The 25,982-nt window shown below is 43.8% G+C and overlaps 1 protein-coding gene across 2 annotated transcripts; it reads left to right on the top strand.

Moving 5' to 3' along the window:
* Nucleotides 1–384: 384 nt before the first annotated feature.
* GDNF (glial cell derived neurotrophic factor) lies at nt 385–25,982 on the top strand. Of its 2 annotated transcripts, none has more exons than XM_075932526.2 (3): nt 385–1,189; nt 4,624–4,821; nt 23,009–25,982. In XM_075932526.2, the coding sequence occupies exons 2-3, from the start codon at nt 4,650–4,652 to the stop codon at nt 23,491–23,493; spliced, it is 657 nt and encodes a 218-aa protein (XP_075788641.1). In that variant the 5' UTR covers nt 385–1,189; nt 4,624–4,649; the 3' UTR covers nt 23,494–25,982. The 2 variants fall into 2 exon arrangements, with proteins under 2 accessions (XP_075788641.1, XP_075788642.1); XM_075932527.2 differs by having other exon boundaries at nt 4,624–4,722.

A 25,982-nucleotide genomic window follows, 5' to 3' on the forward strand; every position in this document is an offset into this window, starting at 1 on the left:
TCTTCGAACCCCCGCGCCTTTTGCCTAGGGTTATGCTCACCTGCTACGCGGGATAAGGGCATTCTGCGGGGCGGGGGAGCGGGGACCTGCGGTGAAATCCGTTTTCCCGCAGCCTTCTCTGACCTGTTCCTTTGGCAATGGTGTGACAGCTTTGGAATTGAGATTCTGAGTGCGAGGGCTTGGACCAAAGTGTGGTGTTATGTTACATCCGCTTGAAAATGTAGCCTAAGATGCCGGCCAACTTCAGAAGCCTTCTTCCTTGCTTGCTATGTAATACACGATATGTCGAGCCGCTGACTTCAGCCAAGAGATATTTGGAAACTCTGTAGGATCCAGTGTTGGGGGCTAACGTGTGTTTAGATCCGAAAGCGAATCAGAGGAGGCAGCGGAGGGCGCGTCACGAGAAGCGGGCCTATAAATCCATCTCCATTGCGGCTTCGCCCTGGCAAATCGATTGCTTCGCGCTTTGGACTGCGCGCTCACCTCAGCCCTCGTGGGAGACCCCCTCCGGTGGCAGGTCCCCCCAAGGCGGCTCGCTCCCACCCGGCGCGCTGCGGCCAGCGGAGTGAAGAGGGCCCCGCGCATGTTGCTGTCGGGAGGCGCTGGATGCTCTCAAGTCTGGATTGCAGGAGTGGTCGCTCTTACTCTCCACGTCCCTCTTGGATCTAATCTTGCAGCGTGACGCGATCCCTGCCAGCCGGAGCAAGACTTGCTGCTGCTGCTCGGTTACAAACCCCGGCTCCAGCCACAGCCTCTCCCGCGGGCGGCTCCTTTCCTGTGCGCGCTGCATGCGGCGCTGCCCCTTTGCCCCAGGCCCCGCTGGCGTCCCAGGCGCCCCGATGCCTGCCTGTGTCTTCCCGCAGCTGTTGATGGGGTGTCTCGCTCAGGTTTCCAGGCAGGAGCGCAGCAGCAGCCTCCACCGCCAGTTCCCGCTGCCAGGCGGCGCGGGCAGCTGCCTTTGCTGAGCCGGGACTCGGCTGCAGGGCAAGGACCAGCGAGAGCCGGGCGCGGCCTCTGCTCTCCGCGGGGACCGCGCACCTGCGGCGGCGGGGCAGGGCGCACGGGGCGGCCCCTTCCCCTGTCCCGGAATCGTGAACTTTCCCCGAGCTGAGCCACATGCAGCCCTTGGCGGCCAGCCGGGCTTCCTGGAGTTAATGTCCGTGCGGGGTCCGACGAGACCGTCTCAAAGGTGAGGGGACGTTTCGGCCCGTGGCGCGGCGCTGGGGGTGGCGCAGGGCAGGCGGGGAAAGGTTGCCGGCCAGGGCCCTGGATCGCTGCTCCTGTGGGACACGGGAGGAGCCAGAGCACTCGTGGTAAATGCACAGGGCCAAGGGGCTCCCCCGGATTTGGGAAGTAGCTGGAGAGTCTGCTTAGATCACTTGGGTCCGTGCAAACCTCTGCGCCTAGGGCGCCCTGCCCAGCCCGGAGCGAGGGGCCGGGAATGAATTTCCAATCAGAAGCGCGGGCCCCTGAGCCCCCGAGGTAGGGCTAAGACTTGGGGGTGGAGACGCGGTGTCTCCCCAGAGCCTCTAGCCAGCTGCACCCTGTGCGGCAGCGCCGAGCACCGCGGGGCTCGCTCCCCGCCTGGCGATGGGGGAGGGCTCCTTTCGCCGCCACAGACGCGGCCTGACCCGGCAGTTGCTGCTGGCTGCGCGATGCAGAAGCCGCAACGGGAAACTGAGTCACAAGCCCCCCCCCCACCCCCCCGCAAGGCAGGCGCCTGCGGCGGGGGAGCCGCTTGCTGCCCTCACCAGCCTGCAGCGTCTCCCACGCAGAGCTCCGCAGCCCGCCGGTGTAGCGAGCAAAACACTAACTTCTCAGAATTTGCTACTTTGGGTGCACTGAGCATGAACAGAGCGCTGGGGACGCCAGGAAGAGTTTATTGGCTCTGATTCGGCCCGCACTGAGGGATGTTTCCAAAGGGCTGACAGATGCCACCTCCGCGTATAAAGTTATTGACCAGACTGCTCTTCAGAACTTCCTCGAGGCGTAGCTCTGCAGGTCAGTTTCTGCCAAGCTATTAAGTAGGGATCAGAGCTTTTAAGAGCAAAGCAAAACTTTTGAAATCGAGGTCTAAGTTAGGAGGGATGCTGAAGAGGCCACAGCGCCAGTCTCTAAAGGTGCCGCATATGCTGGCTGGGAGCCCCGCATGCCAAGTTCTCAGTTACAAATTATTTTTGCTACCAGGTGGGTCGGACTGAAACTTGGTGGCGGAATTTTCCACCAGCCGTCCACGCGGGATCCCATTCACTCCTGTTGCTTCCCAAAGAGTAGCATCAACATACAAATGTCTCTCTGCACGCACCATGCTGGGCTACACAAACATAGTAAAGTCTCCGTACTGCGATGGGTGGGTACACACTGTCGCAGATCAAGCGGCCGGTTTACACTGCCCTCTAGCGCTCCAACCCCATTTGTGTCTTCCCATTTGGGGAAAACTCATCAAGAATTCCCCATCCCTTTAACTCCCCGCTTAAGGAAACCGGAATCGCTTTCCTTGCTGCAAGTTCTTCTCCACGGTTGGATTATTTCAGGAGAGTTCACGGTGCCGAATTCCTGGTTTCTTCTCTCTTTTGAAAACAAATTCCAAAAAAGGGGGAGGGGGAGGGCTTGTTTTGAGCAAAGCCGCAAGAAAGAGACCCAGATTTTGCCAATGGTAGAGAAAACGTGAGTTGAACGTGGACCTTCAGGAATGGCTCTGTCGTGAAAGGCAAGCTGCACAGGAGATGTGGCTTGGCCAGTCTTCGCTGGCAGCAATAACTGAAATCAAGGATGAGATTCTAGACCCACATGAAACTCAACTGAAAATTTACCACAAATTTCAGAGCGGCCGTGATCTGCAAATCTCTCCCTAAAACTCCCGCATAATAAAGACTCCGCTAAGAACTGCCCAGGACAGACAGGCATGAAGGGCCTTGTTCATGCTCTAAGGATACTTCAGGGCAGAGGAAGGCTTCCGATAAGGTAGCCCCGTTCTGAACGCGAGATTGGGGCTAATGTCCCTAATGCCTCATACCACCCGAGATGACATCTCTGGGCTCAGAAGGGATTCTGTCTAATGGGGGAAGAACGAACTGGACCTTTCTTGGTTAAATATCCCCCATTCCAAACCCCGCTGTACAAAACATGAGTGCAGAATGTACATCCAGTTAACACCCATCCCACCCCGCTCCCCCTCCTCCAACGTGCAGAAAAGAAAACTCTTAACTGGGACATTCTTCTCGAGCCAGAAGGGAAATCAGTTGCAGTTACATGGAGGTAGTGGGGCGGGGAGAAGATTCAGGGACGCTGGGTGTTTTCGGTGGTACTTGGCTTTCAAACGTACCGCGACCTTGGAGTTGATAGATTTACACAGCTCGTGTCGTTCTTTATTCCGGACAGTTTGATCCTCCCACGAGGAGCTGTCTGGATCCCACTCCTCTCGATTAGTCCCACATATTCAGGGAAGGGAAAGGCCTCCTTTAGTTCTTTTTCTGTGTGTGCTTAAATACATTTTCAGGACCGCGGAAGGTGCCACATTCATTTCTTGCTTATATTACAGTCAACCTCCCTGGCTAGCAAGGGCTAAATCCAACTGTCTTTACTGAAGCAAAGTCTGTCCGCAGAGAGGTCAAAGTAAAATCCGGCCCCGCGTTCACCAGATCCGAATAAACCAGTTTCAGCGAGTTTCGTCTCAAAGCCAAAATTACAAACAAGCGAACGCTGACGTCTGCTAGCCCAGGAAAATGCACGAATCTGCCCAGGCCTAGGTGTCTGCGAAAAGCGGAGAGCAGGGTGGAGCGGGGAGGATGTAAATAAAGCAGGAACAGATTTCTCGCTCCTCTCAGGACGAAGCCCCCTAACGCCCTCCAGGTGCCCATAACATTTTACTAGCAAAACCCTGAAAGTGGCCAAGTCCTGTCTTTGATCGAGCAGTGCGATGGGCTTCAGTTACAGCGCGACTGGTTTGAGGAAAACCCGCCTGACCCCGGTTGCCCCTGAGGAGCCACAACGAGCCGTGTCAACAGGGTTCGCCTTTCGAGCGCCCCACCTCGCCGCCTCCCCGTGCCGCGCGCGGAGCCGGGGCAACATTTCAGCGCCTGTTTGACTTCATCGCGCGCTTCTGGCTCCCAGTCGCCTGCCCCCAGCCCGGCAGGGTGTGGCGGGGACCGCCGCGGGGGAGGAGCGAGTGGGGGGGGGGTTGCCCTGCCCGATCCATTGCAAGGAGGCCGCGTGGCAGATGTTCCCCCTTTGCCTGCTGCCCGATCCGCGGGACTAAGAAGCGCCCCTCCTGGACCTTGTGCGTTTCGCAACAACCCCCGCCGCTCCCCAGCCCTCTGCGATTTATTAAAAGGCCCCACGAGACGCAGGCCCTCGGCGGGAGAGCAGGGATTGAGCTGGTGGGAGCCTCCTGGTGACAATGAGCGGCTGGCACAGCGGGGGGTGTAGAGGAGAGTGCCCCACACAGGAGGCTGGAGCGATCCCTCCTCCTCCGCTCCCCGCGGGAGCTTTCACGCCAGCACCTGCCCTGCTGGAAGGTTTCTGAGCCATCCCTTCCCCAGGCGGCGCAGGCACCGTGGGGAACCCGGCGCGCAGCTAGCGCGCAGCCTGCGCGGCCCTAACCTCGTGTCTCCTCTCCGCCAGGGGCCTGCGTCGGAAGGGACTCTAAGATGAAGTTATGGGATGTTGTGGCTGTCTGCGTGGTGCTGCTCAGCACAGTCTCCACCTCCCCGCTGCCCGCCGGTAAGACGCCTCCCGAGGGGCCCCGTTCAGTGGTAGAGGGGCCTGAAGACGATCACTCCCCCATCAGCCTGCCGCCTCCCTATGCTGTGCGAATTGCCTGTAAGAAACGTTCCCCTTCGTAGTCACCGCTGTCTGTCTCACTACACCGCTCCCGGGCCTGACCCCGGCGCGCCTCTGCGGGGTGGGCGCCCACACGCTGTCCCGCGGGGTGGGGCAGGGTAGGTGGGGGGCTCCAGTCAGGGTCAGACAAATTGAGGTGAAGGTCCTACACCCGCTTCGTTTGTGTTAATGTGCCCCGGGAGTCCTGTTTAAAACCTGATTTCCCAATCTTTGCTCCCCTATGAAAAGGAGAATGGAAAACGCTGGACTGATCCTAAGGGTTTTCCCCTCATAGACTCATAGACTTTAAGGTCAGAAGGGACCATTATGATCATCTAGTCTGACCCCCTGCACAGTGCAGGCCACAGAATCTCAACCACCCCTCTTAGAATAAACCTCTCACCCTCTTTTCCTCTCCCCTACTTTCAGCTCTAAAAAACCCCATTGGTATTTATTATTTGTGTGACAGCAGCACTCACACCCTTCAGCCAAGAATGGGAGCGCCTCCCAACAGAGCAGTGGGTAAACACACAGGGCTACTACTGACCATCAACAAAGCCACATGTATTTTAAAATAAGATTGTCCTCACTCAAACATATGCTTGGTCTACACTATGGGACAAAGTTAAACTAAGATATGCAACTCCAGCTATGGGAATAGCATAGCTGGAGTCTCTGTACCTTAGTTTGAATTTCCGGGCATCCCCACTGTGGGGGGTTGATGGAATTAACTCTTTCTGGTCATGTCTATGCAGCTGGGCAAAAGTCAAATTAAGATACACAACTTCAGCTATGTCAATTGCATAGCTGAAGTCAAAATAGCTTATTTCAGCTTTTGTCGCTGTCTCCACAGCAGGAAGAGCACTCTTCCTCTGACTTTCCTTACTCCTCATGAAATTGGGGTTAAAGGAGTCAATAAGAAGTCCTTCATCTTGACATTTTTTCAAAATAATGCTGCTGTGTAGACATGCACTTTATTTCGAAATAACATCAATTATTCTGAAATAACACTGCCGTGTAGACATACCCCCATTGACTTCCCTTACTCCTTGCAACCCAGTAGTAAATTACTGAAGTCAATAGGGACACAATCAACAGTCAGTTTAGTGGGTCCTTACTAAACTTGCTAAATAGACCCCCTAGCAGAACAATTTCTGCAATGTTGATCTCCCAGGAAGTGGAGACAAGACCTTACACTGAAATAACAAATGTTTTAGGAAATTGATGTAGTTAAATCAGTGCGAGCCTGTCTGTAGACCAGTTCACAATATGAGACAGTTTACCATCTAATTTCTAGGTGGTAATAATAAAATAATAATATCTAAATAACAAAATCTGAAAGAAAAGCATTTTCAGAGAGCAGTATGATTTTTAAATTCACAGTAATGCTCTTTAACGTTGGTGTTAACATGCCTCAATAAACAGCAGCAACACACACAAGTTAATCTTAGAAACATTCACTTAATACGAAGGGCCTTGTCCTAAACCCATAAAAATGAAGATCCAGAATTGAGACTGCCCACTTTGTCTTTAACCAACTATCTTCGCCGCTTAGATACTGTAGTTTATAGGGTACAAGGGTGTAGCTAACACTCTGAGTACTTATTGATCTGGAGTATACTTTTACCTTCTGTCCTCATTATATTTACAAACATGTTGGGAAACACCGATATAACACATCTTGAGATTGCCTGTGTAGCTGGGATCGAATTGTGCTGCAGCACTGCTCCTGGGTGAAAAGTTGCCCTCATTGCAGTTATTCTTTAGAACCAACACTCTGTTCTCTGTCTCCACTACTTTGGCTTCAAGCCTCCTCTTTCTTGTTCCTCGTCATATATAGCTGTAGCCTGCCTTCCTTAGTCCTCTCTCTTCTCACAATTTCCTCCCATTGGAATCTCTCCCAAGCATCACTCTCCTCTTTTGAGCTGAACCTCTCACTGTTCCATGAATGACAGCATCCTATCTCAGTCCCACATCAGATGCAAGTTGACCAAAATAACTTTTTTTCCCTTGTACAGATTGCTGATGCTTTATAATGCAGTGATCTTCCTCTGCATTGTGGGACATAGAAAAGAGGGTGTGAGTGGAGGGGGAGATTCCACAAAATCTCAAAATGTGCTTTGCTGGCATTAGTGCCAGTCTCCCCTACTTTGACTAGCAGCCATTGTCGATCTGTGGAAATAAAAAGGGTTTAAAAAGTACTTGTGCTTTCACAACAATGACAAGTTGTCAGTGCAGAGTGATGAGATGTCAGGGTTCCATTGTTCTGGGTCCTACAAACGAAGCCTAGAACTATTTTTTATAACTACCCCTCTAACAAAACATGTTTTAAAAATATTTTTCCACATAAACCATTCTCTCCACAGCAAGCCGATGAGCTAGACAGATAGCATTAATCATGTACTCACTAAATTTAGTCTATTTCCAGTATGAGGCTAACCAAACTTCTCATCTTCTCATCTGGTTATTTTGTAGACTTAAGGGTGAGATGTCCATCATACGTGGGCCTTGTGTTTCAGGTGAATCGTGGCAGGGTGAATGGGCAGTCTCTTCTAGCGGTAGGTTTAGAGCCAAGCGGAGATGGATCATGGGTCTGATCCAGTACATCAGTTCCTATGTTCCTGGTAGGGAAACTATGGGCAGAAATCTGAGGAATGTGCTTTTGCTATGTTCAATCTATAATGGCAATTACAGAAAGTTGGGCCAGGTTGAAAAGGAAAGATGAGCATTGCAATTCATCTGGGCCTAAAGCTAGAGAAATGAGTCTCAGACATTTTTGTGTTCCTCCAGACAGGTGAAATATTAATGCTCAGAGAAACTCCTGTCTTGGCTACATCAGGGAGCCGGATAAATTGCAGGGGGTTCCTGAGCTAGCTGGTTATATACTGACATCCCAGCCAAATTAATTAAATGCCTTGATTCATGTTATTACTGTCTCTGTTTAAAAATGTGTGACATCTGGACGCCATTCTGAAAACACCAGGCCTAAGAAGCTAACAATAGCCAAGATGTGTCATTGCATTTCCAGCTGCTGTGGTTCCACCATAGGAAGAAAGGGAGTAGGCAGAACTCAAAGTACTGTAACTGGCATTTAACTCGCGGACTGTATTTTGACAGCAGGGCCTGAGGGTGTCTGGGGCACCATATGTGTGTGATTATGAGATGAATGCCATTAGTGTGTAGAATAGTGATAGAAATGTAGCTGTGTTAGTCTGGGGTAGCTGAAGCAAAATGCAGGACAATGTAGCACTTTAAAGACTAATAAGATGGTTTATTAGATGATGAGCTTTCGTGGGCCAGACCCACTTTTTGATCTGAGGAAGTGGGTCTGGCCCACGAAAGCTCATCATCTAATAAACCATCTTGTTAGTCTTTAAAGTGCTACATTGTCCTGCATTAGTGTGTAGACAGAGGGCATGTTGGGGATTTCCAGTTCACTGAGATCTGTTTCACCAATACAGGCAGTCCCCAGGTTACGTACAAGATAGGGACTGTAGGTTTGTTCTTAAGTTGAATTTGTATGTAAGTCAGAACTGGTACATATTGTAGGGGAAACTCTAGCCAAACATTTCTCCAGAGCTCAGTTTTATTCTCCCACACCTCACTTCCCTCAGTCCTTTATTCTCAAGCTGAGGTGTCTGCTGAGAAAAGCCGCTCTGTGTCTCCCTGGTCTGCTGGGGCGGGGGCGCTAGCTTCGCGTCTCCCTGGTCTGCGGGGGGGGGGGGAGCGCTAGCTTCGCGTCTCCCTGGTCTGCTGGGGGGAAGCAGCTAGTGCGGGGTTGCCTCACCCCATTTGTAAGTAGGGATCCGATGTAAGTCGGATCCATGTAACCCGGGGACTGCCTGTACAGTAAGAAAAGAAAGGCCACTGCACTCCTTGTTGCTTTTCCCGAAAAAAGACCAACACAACTACCTCTCTGAAACTTGTCCACTAGAGGTTTCACCATTGCTATTGATTTTATGTATGCAAATACAAAGCAGAAAGAGAGAGAGTATCAAATAGGCACTTTTAACTGGTTCCCCTTCCACAGTTGGATTCTTCTAGCTACTCTCATCATACTCTGGTCATTCTTTTCCACAAATCAGTTAGTCTCTCTCTCAGGCACACTAGGGATGTCAGCATGTAATTGACTACACAATTAACTGAAAAGATGGGCTTATCGGTTAATCAGGTCAACTACACACACTCTCCCCACCCTTGCTGCCTCTGTATCAGAGGTAGCAGCATGGGCGGGTAGGAGCTGCTGTGGAGCAGCCTGTGTCAGCAGCAGGCTCAGGCTCGCTGCGAACAGAGGATGCTCTGTAGGATGCCATCGCAGCTTCTATCCATGGGAACCTCAGGCTCCCTGCAGACAAGGGCTGCTGCCTCTGTATCAGAGGGAGTAACATGGAGTAGTAGGGGGCTCTCCACGACTGGGGCCAGGGAATTCATTGGCTACTGCCCCTGCTCCTGGAGACTATCAAATAATTATATATGGCCTGGTAGCACTTTATAGACTAACAAAACATGTAGATGGTATCATGAGCTTTCATGGGCACAGCCCACTTCTTCAGATGACCAGAATTATGAGTATGGGATGTGTACACCCAAAATAAATAGGAGAGGGGAAGAGGAAGGGAAGAAAAAGGATGGGGATTGGGGACAGAGCATCAGTAAGTATCTGAAGGCTGAATTGTTAAACTGAAGCAGATGAAAATCAAAGTCAATAGATGTATCCTTCCTGACATGGGAGTCTATCTATTGACTTTGACTTTCATCTGCTTCGGTTTAACTATCCAGTCTTCAGATACTTACCGATGCTTTGTCTCCCACCCCCTTCTCTGTTTCTTCCCTACCCCTTTCCCTTCCCCTCTCCTATTTATTTTGGGTTTACACAGCCCAAACTCATAACTCCGGTCATCTGAAGAAGTGGGCTGTGCTCACAAAAGCTCATGATACCATCTACATGTTTTGTTAGTCTATAAAGTACTACTAGACCATTTGTTGTTTTTTTTTTCCTGTAACAGACTAACTCGGCTACCCCCTGAAGCTTCTAAATTATTATATAACTGTTAAAATTTGATGTGGTTACACAATTATTCAATTAATCAACATCTAACATTCCTAATACACACACAAACATGCATTCCAACACAATAGGTTGAACATCACCTGTAATGGGATTCAATGGCTTTTCTTCTTCTTTGATTCTGCATCCTTCCTCTCCTCTTTGAGGGTATGTCTACACTACCCTCCTAATTCGAACTAGGAGGGTAATGTAGGCATACCGCACTTGCAAATGAAGCCCGGGATTTGAATTTCCCGGGCTTCATTTGCATAAAGCCGGCCGGCGCCATTTTTAAATGCCGGCAGTTCAAACCCCGTGCCGCGCGGCTACACGCGGCACGGAGTAGCTACACGCGGCACGGAAGCCTAATCCGAACTAGCTACTCCGTGCCGCGTGTAGCCGCGCGGCATGGGGTTCGAACTGCTGGCATTTAAAAATGGCGCCGGCCGGCTTCATGCAAGTGAAGCCCGGGATTTGAAATTCCCGGGCTTCATTTGCAAGTGCGGTATGCCTACATTACCCTCCTACTTCGAATTAGGAGGGTAGTGTAGACATACCCTGATATCTGTATAGCTCTCCAGTATGCTACCTGGAGCAGTGGTTAGCCTGATTGTGAAATTCTGGTCCAGTTTCCTTATCCAACATACTTGTGTTGTCAGCTCAATTGTACCAGACCTTTCACACTTAGATCTTTTAAATTTCACTGCGTTATGTTCTCCACAGGATGCTCTGAGAAGTGCTGATAGTGCTCTGGTGGTCACATGATTATGTAGCACCAAATTCAGATTGGCCTGAAAGTTTCCTTTGCTCCAGATTAAGACCAGGTGGATTGGGATGACCTCCATTTCAGATCAGTGGTCAGAGAGTAATGTGCAGCCTCTAACTATACAATTAAAAAAGTAGATACCAGCAAGCTCAATCTCCACACTAATAGCTGAACATTTTAAATGAGTCTCCTGTTTCTTGATCATGTAACCAGCAGAGCAATATGGGATAGCTTGTAATGGAGGATAGAGTTGCCTAATGGCTCATGCACTACATAACACAATGCAGTGTGGAATATTATGTTATAGAAACTGAGAGGAAGCCATCCTAATTACATGGACAAAGGGTCCTGTATACGCATGGGTGGCACTCAGTTCGCTACTGTAGATACTGTACACTATGGGAACACAAAACATATTATAAACAGAACTATATAATTGGATACAAATTGTGATCAAATGGTTATTATTATGTAGTTTGGCCCTACCTATGAAAGCAAACCTTACTTTAGGCCTGTAAATGTTGTAACTGGGAACCCCAACATAGCTATAAGTGTAATGTAAATGGGAATATAGTATCCCATGTCAGAAAGGCCTACAGTGGCAATGGGGGAACTCAAGCAAAATTGCAAAAAAGTTTCAGAGGGTAGCCGTGTTAGTCTGTAACTAAAAGAACGATGGTCCAGTAGCACCTTAGAGGCTAACAAAAATATATAAATAGCATCATGAGATTTCATGGGCACAACTCACTTCTTCAGATGACAAATTAGTCATCTGAAGAAGTGTGTTGTGCTCATGAAAGCTCGTGATGCTATTTATATATTTTTGTTAATCTGTAAGATGTTACTGGACCATTGTTGTTTTTTTAAGTTTTTTATAAATTGCAGTTTCTGAGGCACAGCAAGATGATTTATTGTTTAATGGTAAACTGATGCCAGGGGCTTGTTATGTTTGTTTCATTTTAAAAGAGAATAAGTTTAGGTCATTTAACATCTTTAGCTGGGGCATAGGCGTTGTCATAGGTACTCCAAGGTTCAAGCATCTACCAAACATTTAAAGGGGGGGGGGGTGACTCAGCACCTGTAAGACTGGGTTAATCATGTGAGCCCTGGCACCCAGATCATGGCCCCAGTCCCACTTGGTCTCTCCACCCAAAGGACCTGCTCATCACTTGCATGAGGGATTGTGGGTGGAGAGTATCCACCCACAAAAACAAAAGTCAGTGCCTGTGAGCTGAAGCATTCTTATTTACTATATTATAAATACAGAGGAAAGATGGAATAGCCAGGATATAGTGTTGGAATGCAAGGTCTTCAAGATAAGGCCTGTCTTTATATTTTGATGCTATATGGAGATGAGCACATTATCAGTGCTAAACAAATGGTAGATGTTATTCTATATACCACTTGTTAGATGCATGCAATACCTAATACTCCATCATCTGTCAACTATAGCGCCTAATAAATACATTCCCATGGAGGGTGCTCAAAGAGTTAACATTAAAATGATTGAGTCTTTCAAAAGGAAATACATGTAAGAATATGTATTTTTCTCTTTACTGATATTTTAAAGGTATGTATTTAATTAAAACATACCCAGGGAGAATTCTTGGAGTTCAGCTGTTCAGATGACCATGGACTAAAAACATAGGAAAGAAGCTATTTAACTACTACAGTGTAATCCTCAAAAGGAAGCAGGTTAAAATATTGTATAAACTGTTCCAATCCTCATTAGGACTGCAGAAACTAGAATTCAGAAATAATCATCTCTGCTTGACCTGCTCACCAAAGATGTAGAGTTGTACAGGAATCTCATAATTCTGAGATAGTACCCTCCTAGGAATCAGTAAGGTTGAAATATTAAATAATGCAGTTATATGAATCCTCAGACATTAAAATACAGTGGGCTTCAAAATGTTTAGTGGTGGCAAAAGCAGTTAATCCTTGACACTAGAAAGATATATCAGGTCTTTGGACTTTCTTAGATGTAAATGATTCAAAGTGAGTATGGCAAGCAGAATAAAAGAGAAGGTTTCAATGAAACATGGACACCATTTCCTACGTATACAGATGGAAAACAAGGGTAAACAGGCTGCTATACTTGAGATAGTTCATTTTCATTTAAAACACACCAAGTCTTCTGTAATATTGTGCACAACTGAATATTCTTTATGAACCTCAGTAATGATAGATTTTATTACAAATTTCAGTAAGGATTTTTAAAAGAATCTGAGGTCCCAGCCAATGTTCCCGCTAATATTTTCTATCCATGTACAGAATAAATTTTGTTGTGTGCATCCAGAATGTGCAGATGTGCACCACCAGTAGAAACACATGCTTCCAACTGTGGGCACTCTGCCAATCAACTAGGCCAGACCTGAATTTCTCCTGGGCAGCCGCCCAAGCGCTCAGCTTACAGGGAACATCTCAACCCAATTGCTTAAATAGCTCTCTTTACAACATAACACAAATCCATGTGCTTAACTGAAGACTGTAACTTAAGTTTCTTTGAAGTCAATGGAATTTAAGAATATGCATAATGCTTTACTGAATAGGGATGGATTTAAGTACATGTTTAAAAATGAACATTTGATAACTGCTTTGCTGAATCTGGGCATGGCTGCAGAATAGCAGGGATTCCCAAACATTTTTATAATGCACATCTTAGATTTGTGTACATATCTGCTTTGATTCCCTCCCACTGAAAAATGTGAGGACCACCTCCCATTCACAATCACATAACTGTTTGGTAATAACAGCAGTTGACTGCCTGGAACAGTTATATTAGATACGCATGTTTGGCCATATTTTAATGCCATTTGGCATCTGGGAAAGGAGAAGAGCCATCCTCTGCAGATCACTATCAAGTGCTCCATGGGCTACCAGTGGCCCATGGATCACAGTTTGGGATACCTTGCAATAGAATATGTGGCACCTGTTTTAGTGCAATGTACCAATAACTGTAATAGTATAAAAACTTTATCAGCTTGTATGCTAACAGTTTTCATACTGAGAAACATTCATGTTAACAGACATATTCATTTTTTAGATACATACTCTAAAATGCTGAAATTTGGGAAGTAAAAGAGCATCATTGAAAAACATGTATTATTCATAATGCAAAACCACATTTCAGGAGTGAGTCAAGGCTTTACCACAGGCCTTGTGGCTGGTGAAATATGGTGCCATATTGCTCCTAAAGCAGCTTGAGAGTAGTTTATGAAATCTGTCTACAGGTTCTTTGTACCTGTTTGTTACAAATATGTCTTAAAAAGCCAGAGCATCCACCCGTGGGACAGAGGCATTTAATTGGATTTGGATTTTTTTTTTTTTTTTTTGGCCAATACATTTTTCACCTTGCTTATGTTACCAGTAGTAGATTGGCAGTCAGGTTGCTCTAGTTTGGGGCTTTGGTAACATTACTCGAGAGCTGAACTGCTGGAGGACTTTGGTACCAGAAATCCCAGATAAAATTCTTTGTATAGCTATCACAGACTACTCTCCCATAAACCTCAGTACTGTATCTGTTAGCTGGCTTCATGGCTCGTTGCTATGAGTGCTTGCTAATAGGTTTCAGGTACTGTTAGAGTAATAAAAACCTACTGAAGGTTCTCAAATACAACAGTGATACTGATACAAGAACTATGATAGAACAGAATATTCAACTCACAGACATGTGATCCTGCATGACAGTAGACATATACTTCACAGGTACAGATTCCCATACCTGTTTTAGAATAGTACAAAGGTTTAGAGATTAGGTATGGTCCAGTGATTAGGGCAATGAATTGGGGATCTGTTCCCAGCTCTATCAATAACCTGCTGTGTGACGTAAAACAAGTCACCTCACTGCTGTTTTGTCTCTCTCCCTTCATTTATCTTGCCTAGTCACATTGTAGGCTCTGAAGGGAAAAAACTGTCTTAGTATATGGGACCTTGATTTCAGATGTGGCTTCTAGGTGCTACTACAATAGATCTATAAAATACATAATAATGATTTCTCTGAACCAAAACCCTGCCACATTATAAATTAGTTGAAAGTAACACTTTTTGATTCAATAAGCCTTAATAAAAATCTATACGTATTTCTACTTGTTTGGACTGGCAGGATGTACTTTCCTCAAGATTGGTACAACTGTTGCCTTTAGACAGTCATCTGGTAATGCCTGTTGCTCCCATGCCGCCTTATGTATATTTCCTAATGCTTTGATAGCACTTCCCCTTTTGACTTTTAGGAGCTTGGCTGTTATATCATGTATTCCTGCAGCTTTCCCTTTTTTAACTGCTTTCCTGTTCTATATCTTCTTCTGACATTGGTTCAGTGGTGCTATCCATATGACCTTGTATTCTGCCCTGTTTATCTAGATGTCCAAAGTGCATGCACCTGGATGAATATAAGGTTCAGCACTTTGTCAGAAATATCTTTCTATACTTCCAGATCCACTTCAGGACTAGTCATCAGTTGAACAAATTAGCCTCTCTTCCCATAGCATTATTTCTCCATATAACTTAACCTTACTGTATGTTATTTTTATAGCTTCTTCTCTTGATGGTCCCTTTAGTTGCTGAGTGTCTTCCTCCCAAAACTTTTGCTTATCCAATCTTTGTGATTTCTTCATCACATTATGTAATGCTGTAAGATTATGCTCAGTATTGAGAAAAATTATAATGAAAGTAATTGTCACCAGATTATGGCCAGTTTTAAGACAGCAGTAGCCTAAGCACTGTTTGGTTTCCGATCAGGCTGAAGTAGCATTGAGCTGATATTCATAGTCTGACAGATAATGGAAAAACAGTGAGAATGGGTTTAAAGAAGTTTGTTGTTTTCATTGACTTCACAAAAGCATTTGATTCAGTTCAGAGGGAAACATTGTGGAGAGTAGTAAAATCATATAGTATTCCAGATTGGATAACTAGAATTATAAAAGTTATGTACAAAGATTCCTATCTAGTGCCATAAAAGCTAGTGGAAAATTAAGCAATTGTTTCAAATCAAAGATGTGTGTAAAGCAAGGGCACCAAGATTAACCTTTCTTTTCATCATGTTCTTAAATTAGACAGCAAGAATGATAGCGGATTTGGAGGGTATAACGTTGGATGATCTAGAGTTAAGCTCTTTTGTTTATGTAGCTAATACTGTGCAATTGGCAAACATTTGAATTAATGATGATAATCTACTTTGGAAAATTGGTATCATTGACTTGGATTTACAATATATGCCAAGATGACAAAGTGCTTGTATTTTGAATAAGGGGCAACAGAAGAATTGTTGAAATGCAGCAGCCAGTGAAGTCTTAGAACAAGTAAAATGTTATGTATATTTAGGAAGCTTGATTACTGCCGATGGTGCTACCAAGAATGAAGTTTAGATTCAAGTACTACAGAGAAGTGGATGCCCACAAGATGATGATTTAATTAGGGTTGGTCCTGCTTTGCACAAGGGAGCTGGACTTGATGACCTCCTGAGATCTCTTCCAGCCTTATGATTCTATGATGAAATTATGACCAATAAAAATATGTTTAGTACCAAAAGTGACAATGTATAAAACCAGCATACTAACAGTATTACTTTATCATGGAGGCAGCTGCATTAAAAGGCAAAAGACATGAGAAGGCTCAAGGTAGTAGAAATGAGAATTATTTGGAAGATGGCAAATGTAAGATGAAATAATGTTAGACAAATAGAGAGGTTAGAAGAGTAGGATGTGAAATCAGAATATGGCTGTCAGGTACTCAGCTGCCTCTGGAGTTGGTTGCTTAGCATCCACGTGAGCGCTGCTGGGCCCAATAAACCCTAACTATGTGACTGTGCTTCCCGGTTGGGCAGAACCACCAACAGATCACATTTAAGCCTTGCAGGAACAGCAGCCTAGTGACTATTCTGTGGTGTCCATACTTGCAGCTGTGCCAGACCTGCTTTCAGTCCTAGACCCTGCCTACCTCTGAACTTCTAACTCCTCTCTCTGATCATTAGATTGTCTCCTGACCCGGGGTCTGGTTCTGTTTTTGGTTCCTAACTCCTGGCTCTGACCATTGGTTTGTATTCATACCACAATTCCAGTTATTCTCTCAGATTCTGTTCTGACCACTAAAATCCACACTTAATTGTGTGACAATGTGATTAGTGGCAATTGAGAGAGATTATGATGGGAACACTGCAGAAGACAAACAGATGATAGGATGTCAAAGAAGATAATGCAAATGCAATCTGACCCAGAGGCTGATCACTGACCTTTACTCAGGAATATGAACGGGCTGGGCTTAATGGAGAAACAAGTCCCTGGACAAAAATAAATGATGACATTGTACTGTGGCCTGCATCTGCAAAGATGTCCTGGGATGCGATGAAGAAGAAGTATTTTTTCCACTTGAACTAACCATTATCACATACCAATATCAATCTTAGGCTCTGCAGCTGTCAAAACGGGGTCCCCTTCCCCAGTGCTGTTTTGCTTTTACTGAAGTCAATGGTGATTTTGTGAATGGTTTGAGTACTATTAGTCACTTAGATTGGTCAACTAATTGTCAACTGGTAAGTTAATTCCCAAAGATTAGAGCCCTGCAACCTGTTCTGATCCCGACGCTGAGTCACAGGGATGGTAAAACAACTGGATTTTCTCAGGCTCAGGTTCGGGGAGGGATGGCTCTCCACCTCTTGCCTGGAGGGGGGCAAGCTCTGTGCCTCATTTTTGCCACCTTCTGTTACCTCAGTGTGCTGTGTGTATTGCAGAGTGACTCTGCCAGAGAAATCTCAGTGCCATTCTACAGTTCACGTGCAGCCCAGTGAACACCATGCTCAAGAGGAACAGGGCATGCAGCCACCAACATATGCAGTTGCTGCAGCACCAACCCCATGGGCAGCGGGTGACATCAAATCTGATTCAGGTTCATGGTTGGGTTGAAGCATAATCCTAGGCTTGGGCTGGGTAGGAATTAATCTAGTTTGTTTCCACATTGGGCCTCAAACTTATTCCCAAGAAGACCTGTACTGTAGATCTCTCACCTAAAACAAATTTGTATCTACTTCACCCAACTCTTCTGAGCACGTTTTTCCCTAGTAAAGCCACAGATGACAGCAAATGAAGTTTAGCAAATGGGATTTTTCTGTCACTTCTCTTTGTTTCCTTCTTTATTGGAAACAGATGGAGTCTGATTTTCTTTCAACTACTGTGAACTAAGAAGCACAGTTGAGGAGATAGAAAGATAGCAGGAAATAAATGCAAACCCTGTGAAAGGCTGGACACAAATTTAAAAATATGAATTACAACGCAGATTAGCCATAATTATCAAATGATTTATGGCTCATAGGCTGGCATACGATGGGCTTCAAGTTAATGAGCTATTAACAGAAAATCTTTGTAACCACAAAAGGAAAAATTATAAAAGCTATTTTCATTCAGTGTTTTTTTCTAGCACTGGCTCATTGTATCTGACATTAAAAAGTCAGATGCATCAGGATACTTAACACTTCACCTTGACAAGACACCAACAACAATGTCAGTTTCTATGGGAATTCTAAGTTCCAGGAAAGAATGTCTTGTCTCTTTGTGAGCTAGCAAGTCAGTGAATAAGGTAATGAACCAGAACAGTATTAATCGTTTAAAGACAAGTTAATCTTGGTGTCTTTGTTATATTTTTTTAATGAATACAACTGACACATTTCTGTTTCACCTCTCACCCCACACATGTCCATGCAAAGCATGAAAGCAGAGTCAGTCTGCAGGCACATATTAATTAATTGTTTAAATCATGATTAATTTTTCAGTACCGCTAGTTTACAGCATATGTGATAAGAGAGATTATTTCTAGGGATTCAATTCTAATTTCTGCTTGATAGTCTTATTACAGAAAAATATTTCCCCCTCTCACAACCCATTTTCTTCACACTTACATATGTATACAACAGAATCATCAAAATGCTAGAAATGCTAATGGCAGAACTATCAAACCCTCTTGGGTTCACCATGGTCAAAATGGAAGTAGAGTTTAAGGCCAGATCTACACTGTGTGAGCAATTTGATTTAAGAAACACAGCTCCATCTATGAGAATAGCCTAGCTGGAGTCAACGTACCTTAAATCAAATTTCTCCAATGGTACCACAGTGGGGAGTTGATGGGAGAAACTTTCATGTTGACTTCCCTTAGTCTTTGCAACCCTGTAGAGTACCAGGATCAATGGGGCTGCCATCAGCATTCAATTTAGCGGGTCCTTATTAGATCTGATAAATCAAACCCTGGAAGATTGATCCCCAAAGCATTGATCTCCATGTAGGTATAGACAAGGCCTTAATTGAAATGGGTCTCAACTAAAACATAGGACCTTATTTTAGAATAAAGGAGCCTTTCAGCCAAACCCCCCAGGTATGGAACTGAAATTTGTATATAACCTCTATCATTATAATGGGCAGAATCAAGCTCCCCCCTCTGGACTTTGGGTGTCATAGTATGAATGGTGTTTTCATGTTTAGACATGATAACATAATCTGTACATCATTTAAGATACATTAAAATGTTGGGCACCGTGCCAGTTACATAGAAAATAAAAAAATATATATAGTAGATCCTCAGAGTTACAAACACCAGAGTTACGAACTGACCAGTCAATGACACAGTTCATTCGGAACTAGAAGTATGCAAAAAGACAGCAACAGAGACAAGACCAAAAAAAAAGCAAATACAGTACAGCATGGTGTTAAACTACTAAAGAAATAAAGAGAAAGCAGCATTTTTCTTCTGCATAGTAAAATTTCAAAGCTGCATTAAACTAATGTTCAGCTGTAAACTTTTGGACTAGAATTAGATATTTCAGAGCTATGAACAACCTCCATTCAGGAAGTTTTCATAACTCTGGGGTTCTATTGCAGATAAGTATGCAAAATTACTCCTTGCCTAGAATAATTATATGGAACAGAAATAATTGTTTCACCATATTGCAATTTTAGTGAAAAGGCATCTTTTACAAATAACTATTATGCAATTAGTTGGATTTAAGCCTTTTCTCTAAAACCTGATGGCCAAGATTTTCAGAAGTGAGCACCTAAGTTATGTTTCTACACCAGTAATTACACACAGTGCTGAAAATCTAGCTTGTCCTAATGATATCAATTTCTGGTCAGTTTTGCTTTGAGGGTTGCGTGTACTAACACTCTTGTCTGGGTTGTCACCACTGCAGGGGAATTTTTAAAAAAAATCTGTTGACAGTGGAATTAAAAGATTAGCTTTATAAAACGTAAGTTGTGTGCCAGAATTGCTGATAGTTTCCCGCTAAAGACAGATGGGACAATTTAGTTTCTGTCTTCTTTGGAACATGGCCGTGTTGGAGTCTGCTGTTCCAAAATGACATTTGGACCTGCTTTATTTATAAATTCTTCTTATATGCAGTATAAATTGTTTCTTAAACAGGGCTCTGGGCCAAATCCAATCCTCTCTGGCACTTGATGCCTCTAATCAACTGGAAATGCAGACTTGGGGAATGTAGTGAAGAACTTGCCCAGAGAACACGATGACCCTCTGAGAGCCATGGAGCAGAACTCTTTGGTGGCTCTCTACATAGGAAAGTGAGTGGGGTCGTTGTTTGGCTGAGGGACTGTGTGGCTATCATTGTTGCCAACTCTCACAACTTTATCATGAGTGCTTTGATATCTGATGCATATGTCAAAACCCCAGCTCCTGGTGACAGTTGATTAGATGAAAATCTCAGGTTTCATATCTTTTTTAAATGTACATTTCTAAACCATGGATACATGTTCTCTTGACTATCTCCCCTCTATTGCTTCTCTCTGCTGGCTGGTGCAGCATTTTGTAGGGGTAAAAGAATTATCCGGGTGTGCCTTAAAGTCTCAAAAAACAAAAGGCACCAAAAAAAACCCCAAAATGAACTTTATTATGCCACAGAGCGGCGTTTTCAACTATGGTCTTTATCCCAGCTCTTTAGGAAGTCTGTTCGATATCCTGGGCCCATATCCATGAGGATAAAGACTGAGAACTTGAACTTGATACAGTATTCTGTAGGGAGCCAGTGTGGAGGATAGGTCTGGTATGTTTGTGGTAGCCTGTGTTGAGGAGGAGCTGTGCTGCAACGTTCTTATTAGTTGGAATTTCCTAAGTGCTGAAGTATTTGTGCCCAGATGTATTGCACTGCTGTAGTTCAGCCAAGAGATGGATAACTGAGGCCAAGGCTTTATTTGCTAGGACAGGACTGAATCTCCTGGCCAAACAAAGAGAGTAGAAAGAATTAATCACAGATATTGCTATGTGAGAACTTGGGTCAGTGAGGCATCTAGGAGCATGTTTAAACTATGGGCTGAATTGACCAATTGTGGGTGTGTAGCTTCAACCAAAGGAAACTGCACTGTGGCTACAAACGCTTCAAAATGCTTTTCCCTGCCCACCAGCAACACCTCTGTCATGCTCACCTTTAGCCAGATGTATTTCATCCATAAACTGATTCCATCCAAACACTGGGTCACCTTCATGGTGATGATGTGGTCCTGTGTTGGAAAAGGGAAGTTTACAGCTGTGTATGTGTTTAAGGATCTGACCCTCTGAAACTTCACAGGTCTGCTCCTCTGGCATCTGTGAACATTTTGTCAACACAGTCCCCTACCATATACTGCATATCATCCAGCTACTGAGGAGCAAATACACAAATATCTTCCCTCTGATACTTGCAAAGAATGAATGCCTTCAATGACCAAAGTTCTGGCACTGTGCACAAGGCACAAACATTCTCAATCCTGTGGTATATTTGTGTATTTAGATTAAATAATAAAATGATTCCCGTTCAATGGCTCCACTTATTTCACTTATTTAAGCTTACAGCATAATAACTTGAGCTTGTTTTAAGTCAGTATTTCTATCCCACAAGAAATGCCAGAATTTTAAATTTGGTTTTGTTTCCAATTGTAATGAAAAGTTGAAATCTCAGAATTTGTCATGAAATCAAATATTCTAAAAATATTTTGTTTCAGCCTATCAAAATGTTTCATTTTGATATCCTGTATTATAGCATATGAGAACATAAAAGTAAAAATGAAATTTTTCAATAATTTGCCATGAAAATTTTAACAAAATTGGTACATTCCTGTGAAATGTTTCAATTTTGGCTAATTAGTATTCTCTGATAGAAAACTGTTCAATGTGACAATTTTAACCCGCTTTAACGGCATCCTCAGCTGCATCAAAAACAAGCATTTTGCCATGGACATAACTCAGCTTGGTCAATCAGTTATTCCAGTGGTTTCCAACCTTTTTAAGCATGAGATCACTTTTTAAATTTAAGCACAATCCAAGATCTACCTCAAACCCAAATACCCTTGCCCCGCCTCCTTTGTGCCCCTCCTCTGAGGCCCCACCCCCTGCTCTCTCCATCTGCCCTCCCTCCCCCATCCTTCCTCACTTTCACCAGGAGGGGCAGCAGGTTGGGGTGCAGGCTCTGGTTTTGGATTAAGGGATCTGGAGTGTGAGAGGGGCAGGAGCTTGCAGCAGGCAGTTGGGATGCCAGAGGGGGTTCTAGGTGCAGGCTCTGCGAGGGTGTTTGGATGCAGAGGTGCTCAAGGCTAGGGCAGGGACTTGGGCTGCAGGAGCGGGTTCATGACCGGGATTGGGCTGTAGGATGTGGGCTCTGACTGGGCACTGCTTACCTCAGGTGGCTTCTGGGTTGTGGTTTAGTGGGGCTAAGGCTGGCTCACCCCTGCCGTGGCCCTGCACTGCTCCCAAAGGCAGCCAGCAAACTCCCTCCCAAGTCCTGTTGTGCCCCTCATTCTGTTCTGTAGAGATAGAATACAGAGTGGAAGGGGGCACCTTGACATCAGCAACCCCTCTTCTCCTTCCCCTGCCCTGCACAGCAAGCAGGAGATTCCCATGGGTGGGGTGAGACAGCTCAAAGGCAAAGGGCAGGAGATGTGCGGCGGTAAGGGGGAAGGGCAGCTGAAGTGGTGGCAATTGATAGCCTCTTGGCCAAACCAGTCAGGATCACCTGTCAGAGGCTCCAAGATCTACCAGTAGATCCCGAGCTACTGGTTGGTGATCACTGAGTTAGCTACAGACAGCTCCTTTCCAGCATTCCCATCATTCAGGGAATATTTACTCATTGTTAGTCTTTCTAATCAGAATGATAATCAGAAGGACCACTTAACAGTAGATCAGGAAAGTCTGCATGACATTTATACCTTGTCACATGTTTCTTTCCCAGTTTTTGGACATGCTATGTATATTTTCTGAAATACACAACTGATAGACTAACTTGCATAGACCTGAAATTTTTTTGAGTTCTAGTATTGGTCAAGTTCTAGTGGCCTTTGATTAAAACTCCCAGGAGAAATAAAAATGACCATTCATATCTAATAAAACTTTTTCTCTCTTTCTCTTTCAAATAGCTAACATGCCAGAGGATTATCCAGATCAGTTTGACAGTGTAGTGGACTTTATTCAAGCCACTATAAAAAGACTGAGAAGGTCACCAGATAAACAAACTCCAATTTTTTCTAAGCGGGAGAGAAGTCGGCAAAATGCAGCAGTTAATACAGAGAATTCCAGTAAAAAGGGCCGGAGAGGTCAAAAGGGCAAAAATCGTGGTTGTGTCTTAACAGAAATTCATTTAAATGTGACTGACTTGGATTTGGGATATGAAACCAAAGAAGAGCTGATTTTTCGTTACTGCAGTGGATCTTGTGATGCGGCTGAGACCACATATGACAAAATTTTAAAAAATTTAACCAGAAAGAAAAAGCTGGTCAATGACAAAGTAAGGCAAGCTTGCTGCAGACCCACTGCCTACGACGATGACCTTTCCTTTTTGGATGATAACTTGGTTTACCATATATTGAAAAAACATTCCGCTAAAAGATGTGGATGTGTCTAATTTTTTTATTGAGATGATCACAATATTGCATTCCTGCTACAATGCAAAGAACAGGACCACGGTTCCCAAGGAAATGTCTGTTCAGAACTGAGAGAGAGGACCAAGGATATTGGAAAACGTATGTCATGGGAGCCCGGTAGGACAAGTTCTGGCAGAGGAAAGCGGACAGGATGGAAAAGTTGAAATTTTTAATTTCTACATAAAAGCAAATAAAAGGCATCAAAGCTCAGGGGTGGAGTTTTGCAATGGATGGGTGGAGGTTGCTATCACCATTTCATTTGACATGGTCCACCATGAATGAGAGTTGTATCAGCAAGGAATGTGCTTAAAAACACAGCCTATTAAATATCACGCTTTGTTCTTACTTTTAAATTTAGGTATAAAATCTGGGGTAGCATTAATAATTGCAAGCTCAAGTGTTGTTAACTTGACTCCAAGATACACTGTAATATTGCTTGTTACAAGGTTATTCCAAAACACTGGATTTAAATTTTTTATTACATAGTCATTGTGTAATGTTAAATCAGGCAAGTGTCAAAATGAACCAGCCAAAGTTCATCTGGGGAAAATCAACACAAAAAAGTTTCAGTTACTGTTTGATTTAGGTTATATCCAACTCACATTTCTTCAAAATAGTTAAGTATCAGATTTAATTCTTCTATTACCTCTGAAAACAAGGTGTGTTTTTAAGCACTCACTCCTAATAGAATAATAGAAACAGTGAGCCTGGCCTATACAAATGCAAAATGTGTTTCTTTTGGTTTACAAAGGACTAATGTCACTTACATAACTCCTCTTATATTTGGTCATTGTGAGTGAACAAACTACTTGATGCAATGCATCCATTCAAAGACATACATTTACAGAAAATATTTATTGAGATTTAAGTTATTGTTATTTATTAACGTTCAATAATGAGTTTCCGTTCCTTATTTATTAAAGTTTTTTTCAAAGGTGCCAAAGCGGAAAGATACAAAAACAGTTAAGCTGGGAACAAGGGGCCATGCTTTTAAAAGTATTAACAGTTAACTTGAAAGCAAAAAATCACTTACTTTACCTTTTTTAACAAAACCCTGTTTAAAATTTCAAAATAGAGGGTCAAAGTCTGCAACCCATATTCATGTTGATAACATACATGTGAGTATCTCCATTACTACCCACATGAACGAGTGACACTCCACATGAGTGCAGATTGCAGAATGGGGGTCATTATTATCTTTTTATTTTTAGAAAAAAATTATATTCGTATTATAATGTTGATGCAGTTGCTCTCACAAACTCTTCTTCTACCAACTGACCTCATAACTATGATTGACAAATGAAGATTAATCACACTTTTATCATTTTAATTTCATGTTATATTTATTTGTTTTTTCTTTCCATATTTCCATATAAAAAGATTAAATCCCTTTTTGTAGTTAGTCCTGGATTTAATGTAGACTGAAAGTAAGCAAACTATTTTGTTAAATAACCAAAGTTTTTTGTACAATTTGCTGAAACATTACAGGATTCAACTATTTTAAGTTTTCATCTAAGACACTGCTTTAAAGTGAAGGAGGTTCTGTATCTAGAGGATTAGCACAAGTTATGAACTTAGAGGTTTGTTTATTAAAGATCAGCAGGAGTGTACATATATTAGAAGTAACAGACAATTGACTCATAAAAATATCTAACAAAGAATCTACTTAACAACAACTGTTAGAACCACCACTTATCCAATCAATGCAATGGCTTCATACTTATTCTGTCCCTTTAAAGTGCACAGAAACTGACTGCACTTATACCAATGGGGAAGGTCCAATGGCAGGGGGAGGGAGACGAAGAGAAAGGAAAACACAAAGATTCACCATCATGTGTCATGTGTCAAGTTTCTTCACTAAAATCCCAACCACGTAATTGTTGGTAAGTGAACACAGTCATGGGCTCTGAATTCTCCTTAATCCACCACATGAAATCAATTGAAGGATTAGAGTCTACGCGCCTACTCCAGCAAAGCTCTCAAAATCATGAATAGTCCCATTGAAGCCATTAAGCACGTGTTTAAATGCTGTGCTTGATTTGGGGATTACCCACTGTGTTGGGCAGCAAACAGCAGAGAAAGCATCATCTGCATTATTTGCATAGTAAACTCCTGACTGTGTGATGAGTCAAAACTCAGCAACAGTGTGTTAGCTTAGGCTAGTTTTGAGCACAGAAGTTGTAAGTACTTTATCACTTACTATGGGTACTTCATTGGTGGTTGACAGCTTGCCTCAAGCAACAGCCTAATAGGCTTAGCAGGTCATTATGTTCAAACTACAAAAGGGTAAAGTTTGTGATTTTTTAAAAAACTTATCAAAAACAGGAGTCTGCTTCTCTGAAGGTTTTTACTTCACCTACAACTTACGTCTCAATCATTTGTGTTAATCAACCAAAGTTCTCTACAGACTTTATTTTTGTACAATATTCATTTTATAACTTTTTACAAAATAAAACTCATTTCTACTGTA

Source organism: Pelodiscus sinensis, chromosome 6 (genome assembly GCF_052426305.1).
Source record: "Pelodiscus sinensis isolate ZL-2025 chromosome 6, ASM5242630v1, whole genome shotgun sequence".
Lineage (NCBI taxonomy): Eukaryota > Metazoa > Chordata > Testudines > Trionychidae > Pelodiscus > Pelodiscus sinensis.